Raw genomic sequence first — 23,548 nt, forward strand, 5'->3', positions numbered from 1 at the left:
GGAGGCTCCAGCAGTGATACCCACAGGAGCACTAACAGCAGGTGAGAGGTTTGGCATTGCTTCTGTGAAATACGGCTCGCTCTGTGCAAGCATGTAGAGTGCCTGTAGTTCCTGCTTCATGATGGCCTCTTTGGACATAGCAAGTGAAGAGATGTGTTTGCTAGTATGCTTTTGGCTTCTTTTTGATGTCTTAGAGTCTGTAGCTTCAACATCATCTTGACTGTGAGTTGAAACCGGAGTCTTGTGTAGTCCATGTAAAACACGGAAAGATTGCTTCCAAGTGTCTCGCTGCACTCTCCTTGTGAATGAGTTGAAGGAAACAAAGGCTTGGGTGCCCTGAACCAGGCTGCAAGCAGAGGGCTTCCCAGGCGTGCCAGAGGGCCTGCTCTTCCATCCTGTGCTGGGATTGATTGCTCTGTTCCAACCACGGAGGTTTTGCAGAGCAGGCATTGGGCCAGCAGCCATCTCAGCTGGCACAGCCGCAGCCAGCAAAAGCAGACGTGTGCCTCTGGCCTGTGCAGTCCAGCTGTTGGCTGGAAGGCTCGTCCCGCCGATGGGCTCTGGCAGTCTCTTCATCATCTTATTGATATCTGTGTCTTGCTCGGTTTCTGTTAAAGGGCGCAGCTTGTTGGAATGAAGGAGCACCTTCTTACATAAACCAAAGAGGTTATGTGACAGGATTGCTGGCGCTTGACAGGACATCGATAGAGGTGGGGGTAATTGGTGCGGCTGGCTGTTCGCAGTTATTTTGGGGTGCCTTGGGAGTCTGTGTTGCTCTTGGCATCAACGTTCAGTAATTCAGGTCCCCCATCAGCAATATTTATTCGCGGGAAAACAGCCTTTCTGCACTTTCTTCCTCAGCGATGTTTTCCAGGTGAATTTGCAGCAAATCAGCCTTTCGGCATTCCCCGCATCACATCTGCCTTCTGGAAGGATCCAGCTGGAAAAAAAAGAATCGTATTCTGCTGGTATTTGAATCCTCCTCCTCCTCTCTTCCCTCGCCCTCCTCCCTTTCCTCTCTCGTGCCTGCTTCCTGAAGGAGAAAAGAACATATCAACCCAAAGACAGCATTGCAACCTTTTCTTCGCTATCTCCCATGGGGCGCAAATTGAAATTGAATTAGACAGGGATATCAGGTCTGCTCGCTGTGATAACTGTAAAAGGATTTTATTTAAAAACACCCTGACATTTGTTCGCCCAGTTTCAAATATTTAGCTTTCCTCCTTTCCATTCCTGGCGGGGGCGACTTTATTAATTGTCGCCTTTGATTCAGAGTTAAAGCTTGAAAGCACTGATAACAGCAGTGGTGACTATTTCTTCCAGCGACGTGGCCCACAGCAAAAGGATTTCATTTTCTTAAAGACGTTCTGTGTACACGGAGAGTTTATTAAAAAGAAGGGGGAGGAAGAAGGGGGGGAAAAATCCGTTCTTACGTGCGTAATACCGGCTGTTTCTCGCTGATACGAGCAATATCTGATCTCACTCTTTCTTATATATTATTTATTTTCTCTGGGCTGTTGCCCTCTCTGGATTTTTCTTTTTCTCTTTAAAAAAAAAAAAGGGAAAGGCAACTAGAATGAAAGAGCGCTGTTGACAGGAGAAAATGGTAATTTTTGTATTTTTCTCTGAAAATACTTCAAAGTTTTATATAAATATTAACCTTTTTTTTTTTTCCTTCCCCCCCCCCCCCGTTCTACAGCGCGGTGCTGCAGAGCACAGATAAATGCAAGTGGCTGTGGCACGGGCATTTAATTTCCTTAAGAAGTTTTCTCTGCTTCATGGAAAAATGTGGTCTGAGACCAGAAACGTAATTGGATGATTAAAGAGAGTCATCTACATCTGGTTATGCTTAATAAGGAGCGGGTACAGGGAGGCTGCGGTGGGCCCACAGGGTTGTCACAACGCGATATATAAATTAGGAGATGTTAGAGGCACGAGGCTCAGGTCAGCAGCTGCCTCTTGCTGCTTGTTATCAAAAGATTGAGGCAAGGGGATGCGGTGACGACCAGAAAAGTGACTTTTGGATTTGCTGTAGAATTGCAAGGCCTCGTTACAAAAAGCCTCGGACACCTTTCTGCCTGCCTGGCATGGCAGCAGGAGGGAGCAGGCGTGTGCCACATCTGCTCTGATTGGACTCTGAGCTCTGCACGTGCTGTTCTGCTGACCCCACAGCTCTCTTCAGGCTTGCTGGAGGTAAATTAGCCGGCAGATGAGCCTACAAGGGACTGAGCATCTCTGCTGAGATGCTGAGCTCTTGTAATCCCCTTTGACCTCAGGGAGAGAAGCTTTCCCAGCATCAGTGGCTCATGAATCTGTCCAGCCCTGGAAGGAGTGAGCTGATGCTTTTTGGGTTGTTGTTGTTTTTCTACCTGCTGTTTTTTTAGTATTTCAACACATAAGACCAGAGAGGAGCCTCAGTGAGAGGACAGTCCTGGGAGCATCCCAATATCCATGAGTTCACAGCTTGTCCCAGGCTTTCCCCAGGGCCAGTTGATTGCGCTGCCTTCCTGGGCGAGGGTTTCTGTGCTCAGGGCTTCCTCATTAGCAGAGATCTTTGCACCTTGTTTGCTTCGTAAGAGTTGTGAGAAAGCATTCTTACATCCAGCATTCATATTGCGTGTTCCTGCCAACACCTTTTGATGAATGAAAGCCATTACAGTTTGAAATTGCTGTAATCAAGTAATGCGATATTGTAATGTTAAACTTGTAATCACTCCTCTGCATGTTGCTTTCTCAATTCTTTTGGTGTGTTTTTAACTTGCTAATTCTTCCTCTAAGTGTTCACTTTCTTCAGCTCGGCTTCTTAACAAAAGTCCCAGTATCCCAGGAGAAACAGCATTTTCATTTTCTTTCCACAGGAGTAAGGGAACCAATATCTTGCAAGTATTCACTTACCACGTTATCATTTGTCATCTTTTTTTAATCATTAGCATGGCCTTTCAGGCCGGGGGTCTGTTTGGGACAAGAAAGAGGATTCTGAGATGCAAAGGCCTTGGCAGTGACAGCACTGTGATGTTTGCACTGCCATCAGCAAGCTGCTGGTAGGACGTGGGTTTTGGTCACAGCGTGCTTCTGAAGTTATCACTGTGAGCTTGTATCAGATGGCAAGAAGGGCTCTTTTCACATCACACCTTGTGCTGGTGCATCCTGGTGCAAAGCATGCTTGCTCTTGGTTCGAATCTGTCTGCTTCAGTGTAGTGTGCTGCTGGCTAATTAAACATCCCACAGCAGCTAACTGTAGCTTGCCCAAGGAGGATGGGAGCAGAGCTTCAGAAGGGATCAGTCAGATGAGAATGTTTGGTTTTTAGAATCACAGGACGGTTGGAAGGGACCTCGAGGCTCAGCAAGCTCCAACCCTCCCACTGCATGCAGGGCCACCAACTTCCATATCTAACAGCAGCCCAGGCTGCCCAGGGCCCCATCCAACCTGGCCTTGAACACCTCCAGGGATGGACGGGGCATCACAGCCTCTCTGGGCAGCTGTTCCAGCACCTCACCACTCTCCAATTAAAGGAGAAAAAAAAAGAAACAACAGCAAAAACAAACAAACAAACAAAATGCTTTGCGAATCTCCGTTGGAACCAAAACCAGATGTTTTTCTCCCTTATTAAAATATAGACTAAAAATACCACAACTTTACAATTCTTGAATTGTTGGAAATGGTTTGCAGATGAAGTCATCAGGCTCTTTTTGTTGTTATCCATCTATCCCTGTGCTTTCTGTGCACGCTCTGAGGATATTCTGGAATACAGAGATGACCTGGGGAGGGAACAAATCAAGGACTTCTTTTTTTCTTTCTTGTTTTAAGCGTCGATTTTTCAATCCACAAATGACTCAGAATTTGTTAAACGAGGTTGAACTGTGCAAAAAAAAAAAAAAGCTCCTTTGAGTTGGATACATGGAGAGAGAAGTGAGGGGGAAAAGAGGAAAATGGAAGTGGGGAAGTATGGATCGTCCCCTTTGTTATTGTAACGTGGGGTTTGCTGCAGCACTGTGAAGGGAGAGACCCTTGAAAGAGAGGTTCAGGAGGCAGTGCTTGGGCTTTGCAGGAAGGCGGCCTCCCTCTGTATGGCTTTTGCTGAAGGTTTCTGTTGATGTTTCAGGTCAGCCGGCAGCTGGGCAGCGTGATGGATCTCTTCACCACCAGCCTCTCCCTGGTGGGCCTGCAGCCTCCGAGTGACAGACAGATTGACGGCGTCGACCTTTTACCTGCCATCTTGCGGGGCGAGCTAATTGACAGGTTCGTTATGAGCCCGGAGCTCTGATCCCTTGCCTCCAAACTGAAGTGGTGCCAATCTTTGCCGCCTTCTTCTTCTTCTTTTTCCTTAAATTTTAAATCAAGTTTACAGAAATATTTTATAAACTGGACGGATGCATCTTTGCTCCTGGCCGATGACCATGAGGTAGCAGCAGAGCTTTACCCTGTGCATTAATCCTCTGCTGGAGCAGGCAGAGGTGAGATTTCCTGACACACAACATGCTGCTGTACAGTGAGTCTGGGGACAAATGCAAATGTCAGGGGGTTAGCAGGGATCCCTGGAACAGCATATGGCAGCAAGGGAGATAAAAGCCTGCGAACTGTAGCCTGGGTAGGGGAAAATGCATTATTTATTACTGGAAAAAACATCCAGGAGTATATTGGCTCATTGCAGAATATAGTTCTAGTCTGAGAGAAGCTGGAATTAAAGGCTGGACTGCCGCAGGTGAACCAGAAGCCCACCTCTTCCCAAGGTCCTTTTATAAAGGCACGTTTGAATTAAAGAGCTGGGATCCTTATGGGCATGTGGGAGTCCTGCTTGGGTGCAGATTTTGACAGCAAACATCCTTGGCTGTCACTGGATGGCCTGGAGGTCAAGAGAGGTATTTTTGTTGAGATTGGGATAATTTGGCAGCCTGGGAAATCCTGAGTACAAATATGTTCTTTGTCAGTGAGACAGCAAGGAAACATATGCTTAGGAAACATACTTGAGTTCTGTTGTGTGTTGGATGGGAGCCTTTGTTCCACAACTTGTTACTTATGTGCCTGTTAAAGCGAGAGGTATGTGTGCAGCATTACCTGAGAGCTCATCTGCTGGCTCACGTGAGCTGCTGCAGGTCCTGCAAACACAGCCTGATGCTTTTGTGGAGCTTTCTTATGACACCAAAGGGAAAATAAAGGAAATATCAGCCACCCATCTCTTACAGCAGTGCCATTCGTGTTGCAGTTATGATTACTCAAGGCTGTGATGACTCTTCTTTTTTTTCTTATTGATTGATTGATTGATTTTTCCACCCCAAACCTGACTGGGACATCACAGCTCCCATTGCCCCAAGGCGTTTCAAGGGGATGCAGTTGTAGGGTCCTTTTAAGTTTATAAAGGAAAAAAGTGAACAGGAAAGAAAGGAATCGGCGGCAGCAGAATTTTCAGTGTGAGCTGAAAGCCTTTTTCAAAGATGGAGACGTTTGTTGTTGGTTTTTTTTTTTAAATGCAAAACCTAACCTGTGTGCCTTCTTGCAGAGGGTCACGTCACAGCTTGTCGCATGGTCTGTGTTTATGGCAAGGAAAAAGGAGGCTGGCGTGTTTCAAGCCTGGCGTGTTTGTTTGGGCTGTTTTATTTTGTTAATGAAACTGGTTTAGATCAAGTCCTGCGTTTTGGCAGGCTTCTCAGGCTGCCTTTATTCCACGGGCACTTCAGGTGTTAGGATGCAGGACCAGGCACTGCTGGCAGCAGCATTTCCCCTTTGTTCATGAGCAGTTCCTAATGACAAAGGCTCATTGTTTGTGCGAGGAACCTGCAGGGAAGGCTGTGGTTTAAAATACAGGAGATCTAAGGCCACTCCTGTCATTCGGATGCAGAGATTTTAATCTTATCTCTATCCCTATAGTTAGGGACTGTGTTTTTTCCAGAGAGAGTAGCTTTTGCCTAGTGGTATCTGAATCAAAGACAAAGGATGCTTAGACGCTCCCCAATGCAATAAGCAGCCCAGTGATCTCCTCCTGCCAGCAGGCTGACACAGCCAGAGAGGAGCTGCCTCTGGTGTCCTTGTGGTGCAAACTGCAGCAGCCACTGAAGCCGTTCTCCTGCAATAGACCATTTCAGTGGAAATGTGTACTGTTCCCTCAAAAAATGAGAGCACGTTTTGAGGGACACCAAAGGGAGCACGGCTGGGATGTGCGGGAGGAAGCGCAGTGCACGTGCCTTGGGTGTGGATCGTGCCCTCAGTACCTGTAGGGGAACTTTGGGGGAGAGGCTGAAGATTTCATTATGAGCTGAGATGATGCTTCAGGGGAAAGCGAATGGGCAGGAGTTAAAAATGAAGCCTGTCTTGGTGCCAGGTTTCTTTTTTTTATGGAGCTTTTCGGATCTGAAATCCCCAACTGGCCAGCATCCGGTGTCCTCCCCGGCCATCCTGTGCCTCAGATGGGAACAGCACATATGTTGATGCTGCCATAACGAGGAGTGTGAGCACCATATTCTCTGTGAATCCCTATTTCTCTCTCTCTGGCAGACGCTCGCCACTTCTGAGACATTTGGTGTTTAAGTCGGCACGCTCTATAGGAAATAACAGGGTCTGATAGTTCAAGGATTAACAATCACTGGCAGCCAAGCTGTATAATATTTCATTCTTGCGCCGTGTGAGCTCTCAACTTGATGAACACTTTAAAAAATGTTAATTGAAAACCTTGCAGTGGAGACTATTAGGAGGCAGCCTGTTTCTGACTGATAGCTGGATCGGAAGTCAGACGCCATTAAAGTGTTTGTCTCCCTTATCAGCGAGGCAGCGGCAGCAGCTGCCCAGGCTGGCGTGCTGGCATTTCTCAAGCAGTTCTGCTCTCCCTTGCAGGCCCATATTCTATTATCGTGGCAATGAGATGATGGCGGTGAGAGTGGGGCTTTACAAGGCTCACTACTGGACCTGGAGCAACTCCTGGGAGGAGTACAGCAAGGTAACAGCACACCGACCTGCGCCTTCCTCTCGTTCCTTCTCTCTTTCCCAGTTGTTTTCCAGGGGGGAAATAACCATTTAAAGAGGTGTTTTAACTGGGGAATGCCACAGAGCACTTAAGAACCAGCCTTTCCTTCACGGCCTCTTAAGAGCTACCCAATCTCCAAAATCCAAGGGCACTGGTGTCACCTGCACCCCTGTGCAATGGAGTCAGAGACAAGCAGAGGAAAATGAGCAAAGCCTGACTCGTCCCGAGTGGCGTTCCCTCGAAGCAGCACTTAATGCCCCTTAATGTTAAGCTTCTTTCCCTGCTGAATTCTGATCTTTCACGTGTACCTTTGCAGAGCTTGGAGACTGATGCCAAATGAACGGGTCATTTATCTGTGTATCTGGTGGAAAAGACCCAGAGTGCCTTGAACTGTGGAAAGGAGATAGGGATGTGCTATTTTATTGGTCTTTTTTTCCTGAAAAGGAAAGCTCTTCAGTGCAGTGGAAGGAGCAGCAGCCATCACAAACAGTGCACTCCATATGTTTAATCTATTACCAGCACTTCTGCAAGCCCGTATCACTCTGTAAGATGCTTCACATTTTGTTTGCCAAAGAGGAGCTGCTTTTGCAGTTTTCTGGCTGATCTTCTCACAATTAGATGTTAAACACTGTTATTTTTCTTCTTCTGGGACTTCCTTGCCTCAGACCTGGGTGCTGAACTCTGGGACGTTTCTTGAATGGCAGGTTCACATGTGTGCCTTGCTGATGATACCTTTAGACATGAACTCAATGCATTATGGCACAGCTTTCAGCAGTTCTGACAGCAGGCTGGTACTGGGGAGGGATTGTTTGTATGATTGATTTTTTTTTTTTTTAATGCCTTTTTTTCTTTCCTTTAACTTACAGTGGGTCCTCAAGGCGTCACAGGTGCAGAAATAAGTGCTGGTGACATTTGTGGATGTAAAAGTGCATGGTTTCTTTCATGGGGATGTCCTGGGGGTAGAAGGAAACGTCAGCTCCAAGGGAGTCATTCACATTCAGGGCTGTAAATGCGTGTGTTTGTCTTTCTGAGGCTGCAGTGCTCCAGGAGTTTCTGTTTTTCACAGATTAGGGAGGAAAGTTGACTCTGAAAATGCACTGCACCCTGCGTGTCAACCCTAATATTGCACAGCTAAAAGGAGACGATGTGTTTGTCTGGGTCAGTCTGTGAGGAAAGCACCGATGTCACACGTGCCATAATGAGGATTTTCCCTGTGTGAGAGACACTGGGAGCTTACCTGTTGTTGTGGATGGCCATATGAATGGACTCGAGGGCGTGCTTTTGCCATGGGTGTGAATAATTGCCCTCCATTGCATTACATGCACATACTGACATACCTTGTTTGGTCCTAAATAAACGCCTGCATTGATCTGAACTTATGGGTACATGTCTGAGGACGTGTGTGGCTGTGATAATGGGGACCAGTTACTCATTTCAAACGCTCTCCTACTGTGAGAAATGGCAGTTGTGCAATTAAGGAATATTTATTCCTTTCTGAGCTGTTGTTTAACTGCTGTCTGATAAAAGTCAGCAATTATACTGTACATCAGAGAAATGATTAAAAATTCACTGGCTTTCCTGCAGCTTGTATCACATGTGGTTGATGTGGGTAAAATTGGAGCACATTAGTGGACAGACTAGCCATTAACAACATGCAGAGGAAGCTGAGGCTGAAATTTGTTCCAATTCTCCTCATGTCCTCGAGCCATTAATTACAAGCCTTGCAAGTTTAAAAATAGAAAGAAATCAGAATGCAGAACAGTTCCGCAGTTGTGAGCCTTGTTTTGGGAATTCTGTAATCTCACCTCCTGATCCAACGCCTCTTTTGGTGCCTGTTGTTCTCAGCTGTTCTGATATTGGGCTGCAACTATTGGGCTGGAATCAAAAAGGCCAATTTGTTTGCTCATTTCCTTTGAAAAGTGGATTTGCATGCGCGTGTGTGTGGCATTAGGAGTTGTGTCTGTGGGCAGGCTTGCTGTTGGATACGTTTGATTTGCCTCCCATTGGAGCTGTAGCTAACGAGGCCGTGTCAGCTCTCTGATCTCTGGCCTGGGTCCTTCACCTCACTGGGAATCTAACAGGGGGTTTTGTTAAACTTTCCAACGTGACATTTTTCCTGTCTCGAGGGTCCCTCACTCAGAGCTGGCATGAACAGATGGATCTGGTTGGCATGTCATTCCGTTTGGAAGGGGCCTGAAGTTGGCCAGATGTGTCAGAATGGCCGTCTGCACAGTTTCAAAAGGTTTGTTTTTGGGGGTGGTTGAGTTTCTCACTATTTTGATGCATGCGTGGCACCTTTTGCCCAGACCTCCTTCTCCTTTCAAATTCCCTTGTTAACTGACAGTGTGGGAAATCAGTGATACGGAAAACTTGCACTGGTTTTAATCTATGCATCGTGCATATTTGTTTGACTTTTAGATGAGATTGTACCACTAAAGCATCCAGGAATCATATTTTCGTGTTGACATTGGAAATTATTGCACGTCTTGGGGACCAGGCACAGTCATGTCAGTTTAGGACTACCAGCCCTGATGGGATTAACTAGAAAGAATGTGCAATTTTGGCCTCTAACCTGGAAAGCTATGCACTTGAATGTGGTCTAAGTTAGTTAAGTAATAAAGTATGTATGTATAAATAAAAATCTACCAGAGGGAAGCAGCTTATGGAAAGCAAAGCCTCGGGAAGCATAACAGGCAGATGAACGCTTCTCTCCATCTGGCACTTGGAGTATTTACACTGGGCACATCCTGTACAACAGTACACAGGCTGCTGGTTGTCCTAGACCCCCATGACATTGACATGCCCTCACTGGTCTGCATCCTCTGCCTTATGGCTTGGTACTGAGATTTGTCAGCTTTCACAGAGACGAAGCGCGTGGTTCAGTTCCTGGTGGAAGTGGAAAAAAAAAATGGGACGTGGGTTGGTGGAGAAAAACTGAAAGAGAAGTCTGTGGAGAACGTGTGGGATTCACTGAATGTGACCAAGGTCTGTGGGATGTTCACCACCACAGCTGTGCCCTGGCTGCTGAGCCCAGACTTCAAACTGAACCCAGGCAGAGTTCAGCAACACCACTGGCCTTTACCAAGCCAGGGACGGAAGGGCTGATGCTGCAGAGGAATGAGGAAGTAAGGAGAAGCCTGAGGAGCTCCTTCTGCACAGCATAAGGCACCCAGGACTCCTCCTGACTGCAGAGTGCATGACAACTCTGTGTGAGGAGGTGGTGTTTCACGCATTGCTGCTGTGTTGCTGCTGGTTTCCACAGCGGTGTTGCTGGGTTCGCAGCTTCTTGTTCCTAAAATGTGAATGCCCAGAGTTGGTACTGTTAGCAGTCGTTTTGTCCTGTTGGGTCGAAGGGAGAGGGACGTGTAACCTTCCTCATTTGGAAGGAGAGGCCTGGAAGAGGAGACAAATGGCTTTTCTTGATGGATTTACCCGAGCAGCCAGCAAGGCCTTCAGGAGTTGCTTCAGGTAGTGCTATGTGGAGGAGGTAGGAGAAAGGAAATCACCATCTCTGTGCCTGCCACTGAGGTTATCCAGCAGAGCACAATCCTTGTGCCTTCTGAGAGCAGCGATGCAAGAAGGGGAAAAAAAAATAATATTAGAAATATGGAAAAAGCCCTTGGGTTCGTTGGAGAGTGGCTGATAGCATCAACCTTTCTGCTGTCAGCTTAGTATCTTGTTAGTAGCCTTCAGTGATTTTTCGGAGGGGCTCCTGTGTCTTTCAGTGATCGGTGGAGGTGCCTGCGATAGAAGATGCTATTGTCTTAATGTAAAATGCCACGGGGTTATTCCTGCTGCAGTCTGTCTGATTGCCCTTCTCCTCGACACGGAGGGATCGATAAAGCCTTTTCTGCGAGGGGGATGTGAAGTCAAGTAGAACCTCACAAATAATGACATTTGATTGTGGTCCTCTGAGCGCGTGAGCTAGCCATTGATCGCTGCTGCCTCAGAGCCGACGGGGGCTCGCCGATCTGCCCATCTTCAGGGGTCTCTTCCAGACAGTTAACACATTAGGAGCAATTTTTGTTCAACAGGCAGTCGGAGCTGCGGGCCGGGAGGTTTTGTTGGGAGCCTCCATTGCAGTGACAGCGGCCGCTTACCGGCGCCGCGGCAAAGAGGGAGAAACGTGCCTGGCTTTAATTAACCGCTCATCTTTTCTCCCTCCGATACGAACGCAGCTCTGGGTCTCCTGTGATGGAATGAGGAGCCATGACCAGCAGGCAGCCCCCAGATTTGCTGCGCTGCCATCGAATTCAGCCTCTGCCTGTCAGGTCGGAGCGAGCTGGGCCAGCGCCAGGGTGACGAATTGCCAGAGGGCTCACGTTGACACAAGTGGTGATTCCATCGCTTGGCGCGCAGCCCGCGCTGGCAGCCAGCTGTATTTGTCTCATGTCTATATTGACATAGCATCTGTGGTCCATTTGCTCTGGAAATTGAAGCATAAGCCGTGCGACCGATTGCCACCAGGTCTTAGGGATGGAAAAACCATCCGGGTTACGTGATTGCTGGGAGGAAGGGCTGAAGGATGTGCTCGCCCAAAGGCTTCCCTGATGTGCAGGGAGTGCTGCTTGGTTGGTTTTGTTGTTGTATTTCTTTCTTTCTTTCTTTTTTTTTTTCTTAAAGTAAATGATTACTGGGATTATTCCTCCAGCAGACAGGTGCAGAATGCTGCTGGTGTAAGAGGTCTGGTGTGGGAGCTGAGATGCTTCTGTTTGCCATCTGATGCTCTTTGATGGGTTCCCTTAGAAAGCACAAAGCCAGTGTGCTCTAGATAAGATCTTCTGGCTTGGCTTGTGTGCTTTTGGAGTTGGGAAGGAAAGATGCAAGAATTTGCTTAAACACAGGGAGTGACCTTTCTGCTTTGTTTGATCAGTGTTACTGTCAACATGCAAATTGCCTTGGATTGTGAGCAGAGTGGAATAGAAGGCGTGGGCTTTAACTGATCCCCTGCACATGGTCACTAACAGTCTGCCAAAGAGCTCCAAGTAAATAAAAACAAAGTGGTGGCTGGGGTTTTGTCATCCTGGAGGAAGGGGCAGCTGTGCCTCCCTGCCTCTTTGCTCTTCTTCACGTGATACAACTTTCCTTTTGAGCAAAGCTGCCATCCTGTTGGCCCTGTGGAGTAAATGAGGAGACCTCTCTGCTGCTTATGCAACAAGCTGGCTTTTGCTGCAGCTGAGAATTGGGCACGTCTGTATTTAGTGTTAAAGCCTGCAGCGTCCTCGGGATCTGTGGGGCGTGTTGTCAGCTCAGGCTTTTACAAGAAAAGGAAAAAAAAAGAGGTATTTAATGATTTCAAGTTATCTTTAGTGACCTTCACCGACAGAAGTGCTCGAGAGGAGACCCCCCCACCAGACCTGCTGTCCTGCAGCCTGCATGTGGGGCACAGAGCTGTTTCCCTCCTGCTCCTTCTCTGCTGTCGGAGGTGGACGCAAGGAGTTTGGGCACATCCCTGTGCCCCCAGCCCCCAGAAACACACATGACCAAATCCTCATGCTTTCCAAGCAGCTAGAGGCATCGTCCAGATGCTCCAGAGCGTGGATTGCCTCATCTTTAAATAATCCTCAAATCCCAAGCAGATTTAGTTTGTTCTGGTTTTGCTCCAGAAATTAAAAGCAATCTGGACGTGAGGATCCCAGACTTTCAGCTCGGTGCTGTAACTGCTTTTTTTTTTTCCTTCTTTCCATCCTGAGAACTGAAAATGCGTTGAGATAAGAAGCAGGATGAAGTAGAGCTTGTGGGTGATACGTTAAATATTGTTTCCTGTCAAACGTGTGCAGAGGAGCAGGCCCCACCATCTGTATCTGTAGCGTATCACTTGCTGTGATGCTGGACAATGCCTTGGTCAGGTATGTGAAGATGGAATGGTACCTCTCACATTTTGCTCATTTGCTGACGAGCAGGGAGAAAATAACTTTCAAGCTGTCTCTGGTGGCTGAATATCAGCAGTCACACAGTACGTAAAAATAATAATAGTCTGTTATGTTTGTGGAGGTAAAGTTGAAAGGCCTCAGGAATTTAAAGCGTGGTTTCAGCCGTGCTTTAGGAGAGTTATTTATCAGTGTCACAAAACAGTAAGTTTGATTGATTATTGTTATCCCCAGCAGACTGCTTTTGAGCAGGGCATTGACTGCTTAGATTAGAAAGACAGATAGCCTTTGGCTGGTGGCCTCAGGCAAGGTGTCACAGCACCTTCTTTCCTAGGAGGCTCTGGGGCATCCCTGAGCCTTAGTGTGGAGCCTTGGCTAAAGGAAACAGAAGACAAAACGTAAGCAGAGCAGTATATAAATAAATACCCAAGAGGCTAAAATCTTCTTTCCGAAAGAAGCATTTGCAGCCAAAGAGTATTGTACCAATTAGCGGGCTCTTAATTAAATTGCTTGTTTGATTTGCATCCAAATTATAATTTGGATATTATGTAGGCTTTGATACCTTTTCATCAACTGTTCCTTTTGAAAAAAAAAAAAAAAAATCTATTTTTCACTCTTTTTTCTGAGGCCTGTGGCACCAGAAGGTGGGAAGGTCAATCATTTTTGTATCCATTTAAAGTCCATTATTGGCCGGCCACTACAACCTATCAAGCAACTCTCTTATTTTTCCAGTCAGTGATTCAGGAATCTATAGCTCTGTGCAGATAAATGGGATTTCATGGGCTTCTAACCTTCCTGCTTTATTGAAAAGCAGAATATTAACTGCTCCACTGACCAGCTGTCCATTAAAAACACAGGATATTTTTAGAAAATGGTTTGCCAATCAAATCCTACCAACATCTGTAGAGAGCCTTTCAGTTTGTTTGCTTTTTAAGCAAATGCTACAGCTGCTTTTCCATTGAAACATTCCCATTTACCCTCTCTCCACGTCTCTGTCCTTGTCTCAGGTATTGTGAGGAGCGCAGCGTGTTGGCTGGAACTGTTAAAGCTGGGTTTTACCAGGTGCCAGCCCTTGCTGGTCCACAGGGCTCCCCGCGTTATTTTCCGTTCAGTGAAATGAGTGCTTTACATTTTTTGCTGTTCCCAGGGCTAAATGAGTTCTGTTAGCCCACAAGGCTGCAGGCAGGCTCTGGGTTATTAGCCTGACATCTGGCTAATAACTGGCTGCAGTTTGGGAGCTGCAAGGGCAGATGCAGAGAGCTGGCTGCTCCGGGCCTGCGAGCTGACAACTGGCTCTGGCCCTCAGTGGCCTTCGAGCACTTACCCACTGCTGGTGGCAAACAGAACCCCAGTCCTTGTGCCCTTCATTCTGTCGCTGCAGAGAGGTCCCAGTTTCTCAGTCTCAGGCATAATACAATTCTCCTAGCACAGCTCTCGTTCCCAGGTGAGTGCTTCAATACCAGCTCTCTGAGGTGCCGTAAACCAGGTCAAACAAATGCACCCGTTTCTTTGAAATTAGCTTCTGGTTTATGCCAGTGCAATGCGAGTTGTTATCATCTTATTTTACCTCCTACAGATTGGAATCCAGTTTGTGGAATAGAGGACTGTCTGGGTTTAAGCTAATCGTGGGTTTCACAGGTATACTGGAACAGGACGCCAAAGGAAGCAGCACCAGCTAAAATTGTGCTCCTGCCCCTGCTTCTTGCCTGATGACCTGTTTCCTTCTCTTCACCGCAGGGCATTGATTTCTGTCCTGGACAGAATGTCTCTGGAGTGACAACACATTTGCAGGAGGAGCACAGCACTTTGCCACTGCTCTTCCACCTGGGCAGGGACCCTGGAGAGAAATACCCGTTAAGGTGAGCCAATTAACAAAGATGTGAAAACACTCAGCACTGCTGATGTACACTTTACATAATTCATTTGCCTCGATAGCTGTTTTTATATTTACAATCTGCTTGAAAACTCTCCCAGAAAGCCATCACTTGCGTGAGTAGCGAAGAAAAGGAACAAGCATTTTCAGTTGGTCGAGCTGGGTGGGTGAGCACACGTTCGTGGCTCAGCTCATCAGGCCAGCAGTTCTTGGTTTGTGTCCCAGCACTGCCTACAGAAGGCAAATGTTCACTCCTAGGTAGGACAGGGCTATGTGTGGGTCAGCTGTGGAATGAAGCAGCAGCAATAGTGTGCCTGCATGCAACTACTCTGCTGCAATTCCCAGCGCGTTTTGGGGCTGGGGAAGAAACCCCTGGTGATCTTCCTGTGCTCTGCAGTGGTTTTTTCTATGCACTGCTTTGGAATCCATGAAGGCAAATGGGGCAACCCATCAGTTTCCAAGCCTGCTAAATGAGCTTCTCCAGAGAGTCTTTGCGAGACTTTCTGCCCAATCCTTTTCCCTCCTTCGGCTTCCTGGCTGTCCAAATCCATTTTCCTGTAAGCCTACTATTGTAATATTTATCTCCAGCACACACCGTGCCCTGAGAGATTTCTGTAAGGATTTATGTAGCCATCAGCCAGCACTGTCCACACGTAAATCTGGCACCTCCAAAAAGCTGCTGAGGTGTCCCAGCTCCCTCCTCCCCTCTGAGTGAGTTTTGTTCTCTGGCAGGATTAGACGCAGGCAGAGGCACACAGCCTCATCCCTCACTTGTGTCTCTGGCTTGGAGGGTGTGGAAGCAAATAAAGGAGAAACCAGTGCTCTTTTCAGCACAGGCATGGTGAGTGCCTGCACAGACATGGTTTTGTGCAGCAGCTTTAACAGAGAGATGTTTCCTGAGCTGACAGGACTGCAATTACTCAACTGTTTTAAATAATTGAGTGGATACACTCGCTCCATTACTTCCAAAAGAACTGAGCCTGTGCTGTCCACTAAGTGTTTCCACTAGAGAGAAGGGGAGGAAAAATATTTTCACTTCTCTCTCACTTAACAGACGAGCACCCTAGAGGTGCATTAGGCAGTGTATAAAGCTCTTCAGAAGCCCAGCACATTAGCTCTTCCTTTCTATTGCATTTCAGCACTAATGAATAAAGCAAATCTGCAGCTCCTGTATTTTAAATTCAGCTCAGTGAAACGATGCTGCTGGGTTGGGATTCCAGATGAGATTATGCCCTGTTCAATTGAACAGCTACTTTATTTTAGAAAGATGAATGGATAGAAATGACTCCTTCTTCCAAAAATTAAGTGAATGGTGGTATTAAGCGAACTGCAGGTTGTCTGCTGTTTGTGTGCTCTCAAATTCTGAGAGATTTGATGGAGGGGAGATCCTGTCTAAGGGCTGTTTGCAGGATTCCTGCTTCCCTCTCATTTGGGGAAGGAATAAAGGTTGTTCCTTACAACCACCACGGGCTGAGCGCTGAAATAAATTCCAGAGTGACATCTGCAATCATTTTGTTGTATGCTTCCATTGATTTTTGGACACTCAAAGCAGTTTCTTTGATTGAATTTTATACCAAGACATGATTATGGGAAGCTGTAGCTTTGCTTAATATGCAGACCTTAACAGAAAGCTGCTTCTTCATAAATGACTCTTCTGCAGCACGTTGTGTTGCTGTTGTCTCCTCTCTGGTCACAGTGGAAAACTCATGGGAAGTGGGTCTCCTATATCCAACGTGGTAATTAAATTATCCTCATTTGTGGAGCTGTTCCTGTTGTGTATTTTTATTTAGCTTAATTATCCCCCTTGGCAGGCAGCCTGCTGGGAGTCCCGACACTAATGTTTCTCAGAAGGGAATCCAGCATTCTCCTCCAAGCACACATCTGTCTGTCTGTGTGCTGGCTGCGTTGTGCCGCCTGTGCTCAGCCGGAGCTTTCTGTGCTCACAGCCCACGTTGGCCACAGCCCCCGTCCATCCCCAGGCAGCCCTGGAGCAGCAAGGTGGATCACACTCTTTCACCAGCTTGGCTTCTCCTTTTGTTGCCAAAGCCTTTAGAAAATTGCGTTGCCTCCCTGATTTCTTGGTATGTTTCCCTCTTCTATGTCGTGTACTATTTTGCCTTGTTCAATCCACACCTGGTTTTAATAGGTTTTCTGCTCTTCTGTAGGCTGTGGAAGAGCATCATGGCACACTGATATCCCGTGTTTCTCTTTGTTTGCTTTAGTGACATTTAAAATTATTTTTTCCTTATTTTAGTTCAACCCTTTCCTCTCCCCCCAAAAAAGATGTTGTAGTCACGTGTTGTGTGTCTTGATTTGCATTAGTTTGGCATAGTGGCACGTGCAGAACCACATGCAAAGAGGTTTCATGGCTTCATTTGAAGGGCAGGCATCGCACACCTCCAGAGAGATTTACAGTTTATATATTTGGGCTCTTCAGAGCCAAAGTGTGCTGGAAATCAGTCAGATCAGTCAGCTGAGGCAACGCTCCTGGCTTGCAGAGTGTGTATATTCAGGCAGTCTCATCAGAATTGTCTGTGAATGTTTGTGAGAGTGTTTGAATGTTTGTGCTGCTTGGGATGGAGACTTTTTCAAGGCTTTGCTTTCAGTTCATCTCAGAACATAGAAATTGGTTTTTTCTGTCATTCTTGGAGACCTGGCTGCTACAGGGATCACCAAAGGTAGAAGTCCTTCAAGATCTGGAGAGAGCATGTGAAGTTTTCTGTTCCCTGGCCTTCGTGAAGTCCTTCCTGTCCCTGACACAGCTTGCTGCACTTCCCAAAGCCTGCCTGGAAGCATTATCAGCAAAAGCTTATCTCAGGAGCTCTTCTCGTGCAGGGGGAAAGCTGGTCAGGCCATTACAGGCAGGCCCTGTCGTCACGCTGAGGACACGTCTGGCAGTTCTGAGCCCTATGGCACTCTGCACTTAGGTTCCCCTACACGTGAGGCTGGGTGTGCATCCTTCTGCACGTCTGACTCTAGGAGCAGACCCTCCTAACAGGGCAGTGGCTGTTCCTTCCTGCAGTTGCCCCTCTGTTTTGGGCTGGATCGCCTCCAGCACCTCGGGGATGTAACTGTGTTTGCCCCTATTGCCTTGAAAGGTAACTACTGATGTTTGTCCAGCTTGCAACTTCAGCCCAGCAGCCTCACTGACTTTCCACATTGTTAGCTGGAACTCACAGCAATGCCAGATGCACATTGTGAGTCCTGCCTGAGCTTGCCCCACTGATGCCATTTTTACATCAGCGCATCAGCAGGTGGGATGGAGCACAATCCCTGTCCTGTGGCTGACCTTCAGCATTGCCATCAGGTACATTCAATGCCAGGCTTTGATCCCTCTTCTGAGAAAAGAGAAGACTCAGCTGGGAGCTGTGGGACTCTGGTCCTGGAATAGAGAGGAGCTTGGCACCGCAGGAGGTGCTCCAGGTCTGTCTGGCAGCGGGATGAGGTACTGATAAGGCAGCATTGGCATCTGGAGAGGTGCTTGTAATAAGAACACCTGCAGTGCAAGGGTGTGTGTGTGGGCAGTGCATTTCAGAGGAGTGTGGTTCCTGGTAAATAATATTTCTTTTGCTTGCCAGAAATGACAACGTAACTGTACGTATATAAGCAATAGTTACCTCGTTATCTAGCCTTTGTGTAGAGAGAAATGAACATCCCGTGTCTTTGGTCATTTGAGAGATTGAGTAGATCTGTGTAGGCTGCCAGATAGAAGATGCTTTTGGCTTGTTTGTTTCTTAAGCTCTCAGGCTTTAAATGTAGATTGTGTGTTAAGCAGCACACAAAGCAGAAGCGTTTCAGTGAGTCTGAGCAGTATCTTGTTTCCTCCCTAGATGCACCAACTGATTTTTGGGGGTTTGGGTTTTCTTGGTTGGTTGATTTTGTTTCCCATAAAAACACTCAAACTGCAGAGTGCCTTGGTTACCAAATGTATCAAAATGCAGAAGTAGAAGATCTGATAGGTCATCTTCCTTACTGAAGCCTGTTGTGTTTGGGGTATTGTGTGTCCCCTAAGTCCCACGCATGCAACTCGTTTCTCCACTCAGCCTATATTTGACAAATTCAGTTAAATTATCTGTTGGTATCTCCCCAGCCAGCTGTCAGCTTTACCACCTAAGTTAGAGGTTGTATTTTACTGAAGTACTTCGTGCCAGTCAGGAAGAGCACGAGCAGCAATACGTAACTGGCACAGCTCAAAATACAGCTAGCAAAACATGCAGCGCAAAGTGAAGGAGGCAGAGCAGCTTGGGTAAGGCTCCAAAGCTGCAAAAAGAGTTCATAGCAAAAATCCTCTGAAATTCTGTTTGCACCAGAGGTGGAAAGCCTTGATAGCAATTAAGTACAGCTCACGTTCTGTTGGTACTCGGGGCTGGTAACGACCTGCTCTGAGCTATTAGCTCCGTTCAGAACTGAGTTTGCTTCAGTTGGAATGACAGAACACCTACATTTTACTTAGGGCAATGGATTTGACTATTATGGAAGAAAAAGTGGAAGTGATAAGATGTGGTTGATGAACGTAATGATTTTGAGAACACATTAATTAACAAGAGAGCTCACAAATGCCTGTTCTGAGCAGATGGAAAATCCTGGAAATTATCAGAGAGGTAATTGCACTGGTTATGGAAGCAGCAAAGAAGGGAAAAAGCTCCTGGAGGGAAGCTAGAGGGGAAAAGATCTGATAGGAAGGCTGCCAGTCTCACCTTAGTGATCAGGGCAGAAACCTCTGTGCTGAGAAAAGAGGGAAGGTGCAAAACAGAGGGGAAGACGTGGATAACAAAGAGCCAGAACTTTGCCCAGGGGAGGTGCTGACTCCTCGCCTGCTTGGTTTTAAAAAAAATAAATAAATAAAAGGAAATGGCAACAGCTGCATTGCAGGAGTGAATTGACTGCTGCCACAGGAGAGGAGGCTCTGAGGAAAGCCACAGCTATGGAAACCATGGAGGAATAAGGATGGAGGCAAACTCGGCTCGATCGCTTGCTGCTCAGTCCTGGATTAGGGCTCTGCGCTGTGGCGTCTGATGTCGACCTGTAACTTGTGCTTAATTGCAGCAGACCTGCAGCCTACAGGTAGTTTGCTGAGTTACTGCCTGGACTGGAGGGATGCTGTGCAAGAGGGAATATTGGAAGAGCCACATGAGCCTGTTTCAAAATGCAAAATGCTGTTTGAAGCCACGAAGGTGAGGGGCGTCACACCTGCTGGGGTGCTTACATCTGGGGCTGGTGGATGCCTTACAGTAGGGATTACCCTGTGCTTTCTGTTTGGCTCCTTTTTTGTTTGGCCCTGTGAACCTCTCAGTGTTGCTGTGTTTCAGAAGCAGAGCTCCGTAACCCTTTGTCTGTAACGTGCAGGCTGTTAAAGTCCAGAGAAACTTGGTGGTAGAAAAAAAGAACAGAGGAAGGCTGAGTAATAAGACAAGATGGGAACTTGGATACTACATTGCAGAGCAGCCTAATAGCACTGATAACAGATAAAATCAAAGTACCTGAATCTAGGTGTATTTCACAATTAAAAATAATGTTGTTGTTGTTGTTGTTTTTTAATTAAAACAATTTCAGAGGAGGAGGAAGTAAAGTACACAAATCATTAGCCAAGTCCTGTGCTCTCCCTCCGTAAATGTGAAAGCTGCCCTTGAGAGCCCACCATCACGTTCCTATGAAATGCACTGTGCAGCAGCCATTGGGTCACGATCCTTTGAACAGAACCATGGTTCTGTCACTCTCAGGATAGAGGTACGTGGCTGTGCCTGCATAAGAATCATCAGGAAGAAGGACAAATTAACACATCAGGATCTGGATCTGGAAAAAAAAAATAGGCTGAAAGCGTTCTTTACTTTCCTGTGGCTTTGATGCATTTGACAGTGTATTGTGTATTTATGACAGTGTATTTATTGTGTATTTATGACAGTGTATTTATTGTGGCAGAGCATCCCCTTTCCTCTCCCTTGCAGGTTGGGATGGTGGCAGAGCTGAAGGCGAGGGACTGAGCCAGTGCTCTAATACCAAAGGCAGTGTGTCAGCAAACCCTCCTCCTTGCAACCTGAATTTCACCGTAGGGCACGGTGGGGTTAATAGCAGAGCAGGTTACACTCGGAGCTGTTTGGAGAGGGAGGAGATGGGAACAGATTGCCAAGGCACAATTACACTAAATGAACTAAGCACAGACCACACCTGTGCCTGGGACCCTGCGCTCGCAATCCAGCCCTGATTGGCTCTCCAGAGACTTCCCGGAGGTAAAGTGTCAATTAGTGTAATGACCCTGGACTTTGTCCACTCCGTTCGCTCATTCTGAGCGTGGAATAATTTCATGTGCGCTGGGGGATCTCTTTTAGCAAACTCCTCACAACACCACCTGCTCACCCTCGCCGCCGCCGCGCTCTCATTCTTCCAGTACTATTCCCAGCTCTCCTTCTGCAGGATTGTTGAGCTGGAATACAAAATGCAGCGTGCCCTGGAGGCAGCGAGATCTGCAGCCTTGCTCAGACAACAATACCCAAACACCTGTACAGATATTATCTTGTTTTGTTGTGGAGCGTGTAGCAAGCCCTGCCTTTGCAGTCCAGACCTGTATATGCACTCGAGGAAAGGAGGGGACTGTGGTTCCCGAATAGGAGAGACTCCCAGCTCCATTAACTGATTACCATGAAGCAATTATCCTCATCTAACATGCAGATTACAGGCACTCCTCTCTAGCAGCTTTTGTCACAAAATGCACTTCGTTCATAGGGCTGCGGAGCTTGCTGTACACAGATGGGGGGTACTTGACAAAGCACTGCATGGATGTTGGATCTTGTGACGTGTTACGGAGCTGCAGAGCTCAGTCTGAGCAAGACCTCAGCTCCTCAGACCAAGCATTGTATTCCAGCAGGGAAAATCAGCCCCAGCCTTGCTGTGCTTTGTGCTGATGGCAGTTTTGCTGTGCGTGTGCCCAGGCTGCTGTCCTGCAGGCGCTGCAGCCTCACACCGTGCTGGGGACCTGCCGTACCTCCAGCTGGGCAGCACAGCTCTGTGTTCAACCGAGCCATCTCGTCACCTCTCTGGTGATCTTCCAGCACTGAGTGACACCTTCCAGCACTTGGGGTCTGTCACTGCCATGTCTTTCAGCACCGGGAAGGCAGCTGCGATCGGATATGTTTTAAGCCAGTATCAACAGGTTTAGCCAGCTTAAGAGCATGTTAAACCCCACTGAGGGGAGGTTTATAGGTTAGCAGCGCAACTCGAAGCATAATCTATATGTGTTCTTTAGCTTTAGCAAGCTTTGTGCTTCTGTGAGAAGTGCAAGACTTTTCTGTGTGCCAAGGGAAGCCATTCAGCCAATGCTAAAGGCTCAAATATCCTAACGTTGTAGGAGCTGCAGGGGAGAGCAGTTGAAAACCACCAGCATCTGAGGTTAGGCCAAGATTTCCTGTCCCTGCTGAGCAAGCTGAAACAGCCAGGAGTGTCCTGAGCACGGGAATTAAAGCAAGAAGATGGTTTAAATGATGCAAACCTACTTTGTTACCCTGCAGTATTCACGTGTCTAAGGCTGCTAATGAATAACGATGCTGTGGATAAAAGCAGTATTGAAGATGATAGCAAAAGGATTTATTTTTTTTTTCCTTGGGACAGGACTGGCACATTTGGAGCAAAAAGCAGCAGTTATGACAACATATTGTTTATCTTTCATCCCAACCACAGCTGTGTTTTCCAGTGGTCTGTCCAGATTATAGCTAATTTGGAATCGTGCGTATGGAAAGCCGCTTCGGTGGATGAAATTGGGCTCTTTAGCACTTAAACGTTTGTAAAGGCATAAAGAGCTTAATGAGATAGCAGCAACATTTTGTCTCACAGGTCTGCTTCCTCGAGATCTGGAATGCTGGGGAGATGACACAGGGATGTGATGGCCATAAACATGTTAGGAGAGCAGCAGCAGAAGGCATTAAGCGATTAGCTATCTGAATGGCACGCGCTGTGCAGCCTGGGGACCCACCCGTGCTTTAGGAGCCCTCCCTGGCCACACGTGGCTCTGCTGCTTTGTCTCTCTCTGTGCAGGCTCTCCTGCATTAGCTGTCCTCTGCGTGTGGGCACGAGTTAGCATGAAACGCTCTTGGCCTCTTTTAAAAACCTGCTTTGATATTTCCAGGCTCGCTGCTGCGCCGACAGCCTTCTGTGTTTGAAACCCAACCGGAGGACACACGGATGAAATCTGGCTGAGCTGAAAGGCCGTTGTGCCACCGGGATGCAATGCTCACCAAGCCTGGAGTGTCCTCAGTGAGGGTGAAGCCATAGGGGGTGGCTGGTGGCATCCTCTGCTGGCAGCAGTCCTTGGGGCTGCTTGAGAGCTACGAGGAATGCATGCACAGAGCAGCGTGCGAATTTGGGGGCTTCACCATTTCCACGTGGTCCGTGCAGAGCCGTACGGCCAGGATGCAGCTAGCAGGGCGTGAGAGCAACAGATTAGTTTGCTTGAGCTTGTCATTTCAAATTCCCTTCCGCTTCTCTATCAGCAGCGCTCAGGCCCATCCCCACAATCAGCTCCTCTCTGGACAGCTGCCGAGATGCGATATTTATAGGGTTTACTGGAAACTGTTGGCACATTGCTGGGCTTTGAAATGTGATTGTTTTTCAAAGTAGGAAATTAGCCGGAGTGTGGGGCTGTGGCCAGCTTGGACTGCGAGCAAAGGGAGCCCGAGGTCAGCAGCAGGCAGCGTTGTTTCTCTTTTATCTTCAGAGCCAATTTGCCGCTCTCTGTTTTTTAAGTGACTCTTAAGGTGATGGACAAAATGAGATCATTGGGTGGTCATCCTCCACGTTAGAAATACTTGAAGTAGATTCTGAACCACTTCAACAAGTACCTACTGGAGTAACAGTTGGGT

At 47.3% G+C, this 23,548-nt stretch overlaps 1 protein-coding gene across 1 annotated transcript in view; it reads left to right on the top strand.

Moving 5' to 3' along the window:
- The window catches only part of GALNS (galactosamine (N-acetyl)-6-sulfatase), a gene marked incomplete at both ends in the record, with an annotated part of 42,186 nt that overhangs the window by 15,168 nt on the left and 3,470 nt on the right, over positions 1–23,548 (top strand). The window contains 3 exons of the mRNA XM_079541591.1: positions 4,104–4,240; positions 6,827–6,929; positions 14,564–14,685. Of these exons, the coding sequence (XP_079397717.1) occupies positions 4,104–4,240; positions 6,827–6,929; positions 14,564–14,685 (362 nt within the window). The remainder of the gene's footprint in view (positions 1–4,103; positions 4,241–6,826; positions 6,930–14,563; positions 14,686–23,548) is intronic.

The sequence above is a fragment of the Tetrao urogallus genome, assembly GCF_951394365.1.
Source record: "Tetrao urogallus genome assembly, chromosome: 12".
Classification (NCBI taxonomy): domain Eukaryota; kingdom Metazoa; phylum Chordata; class Aves; order Galliformes; family Phasianidae; genus Tetrao; species Tetrao urogallus.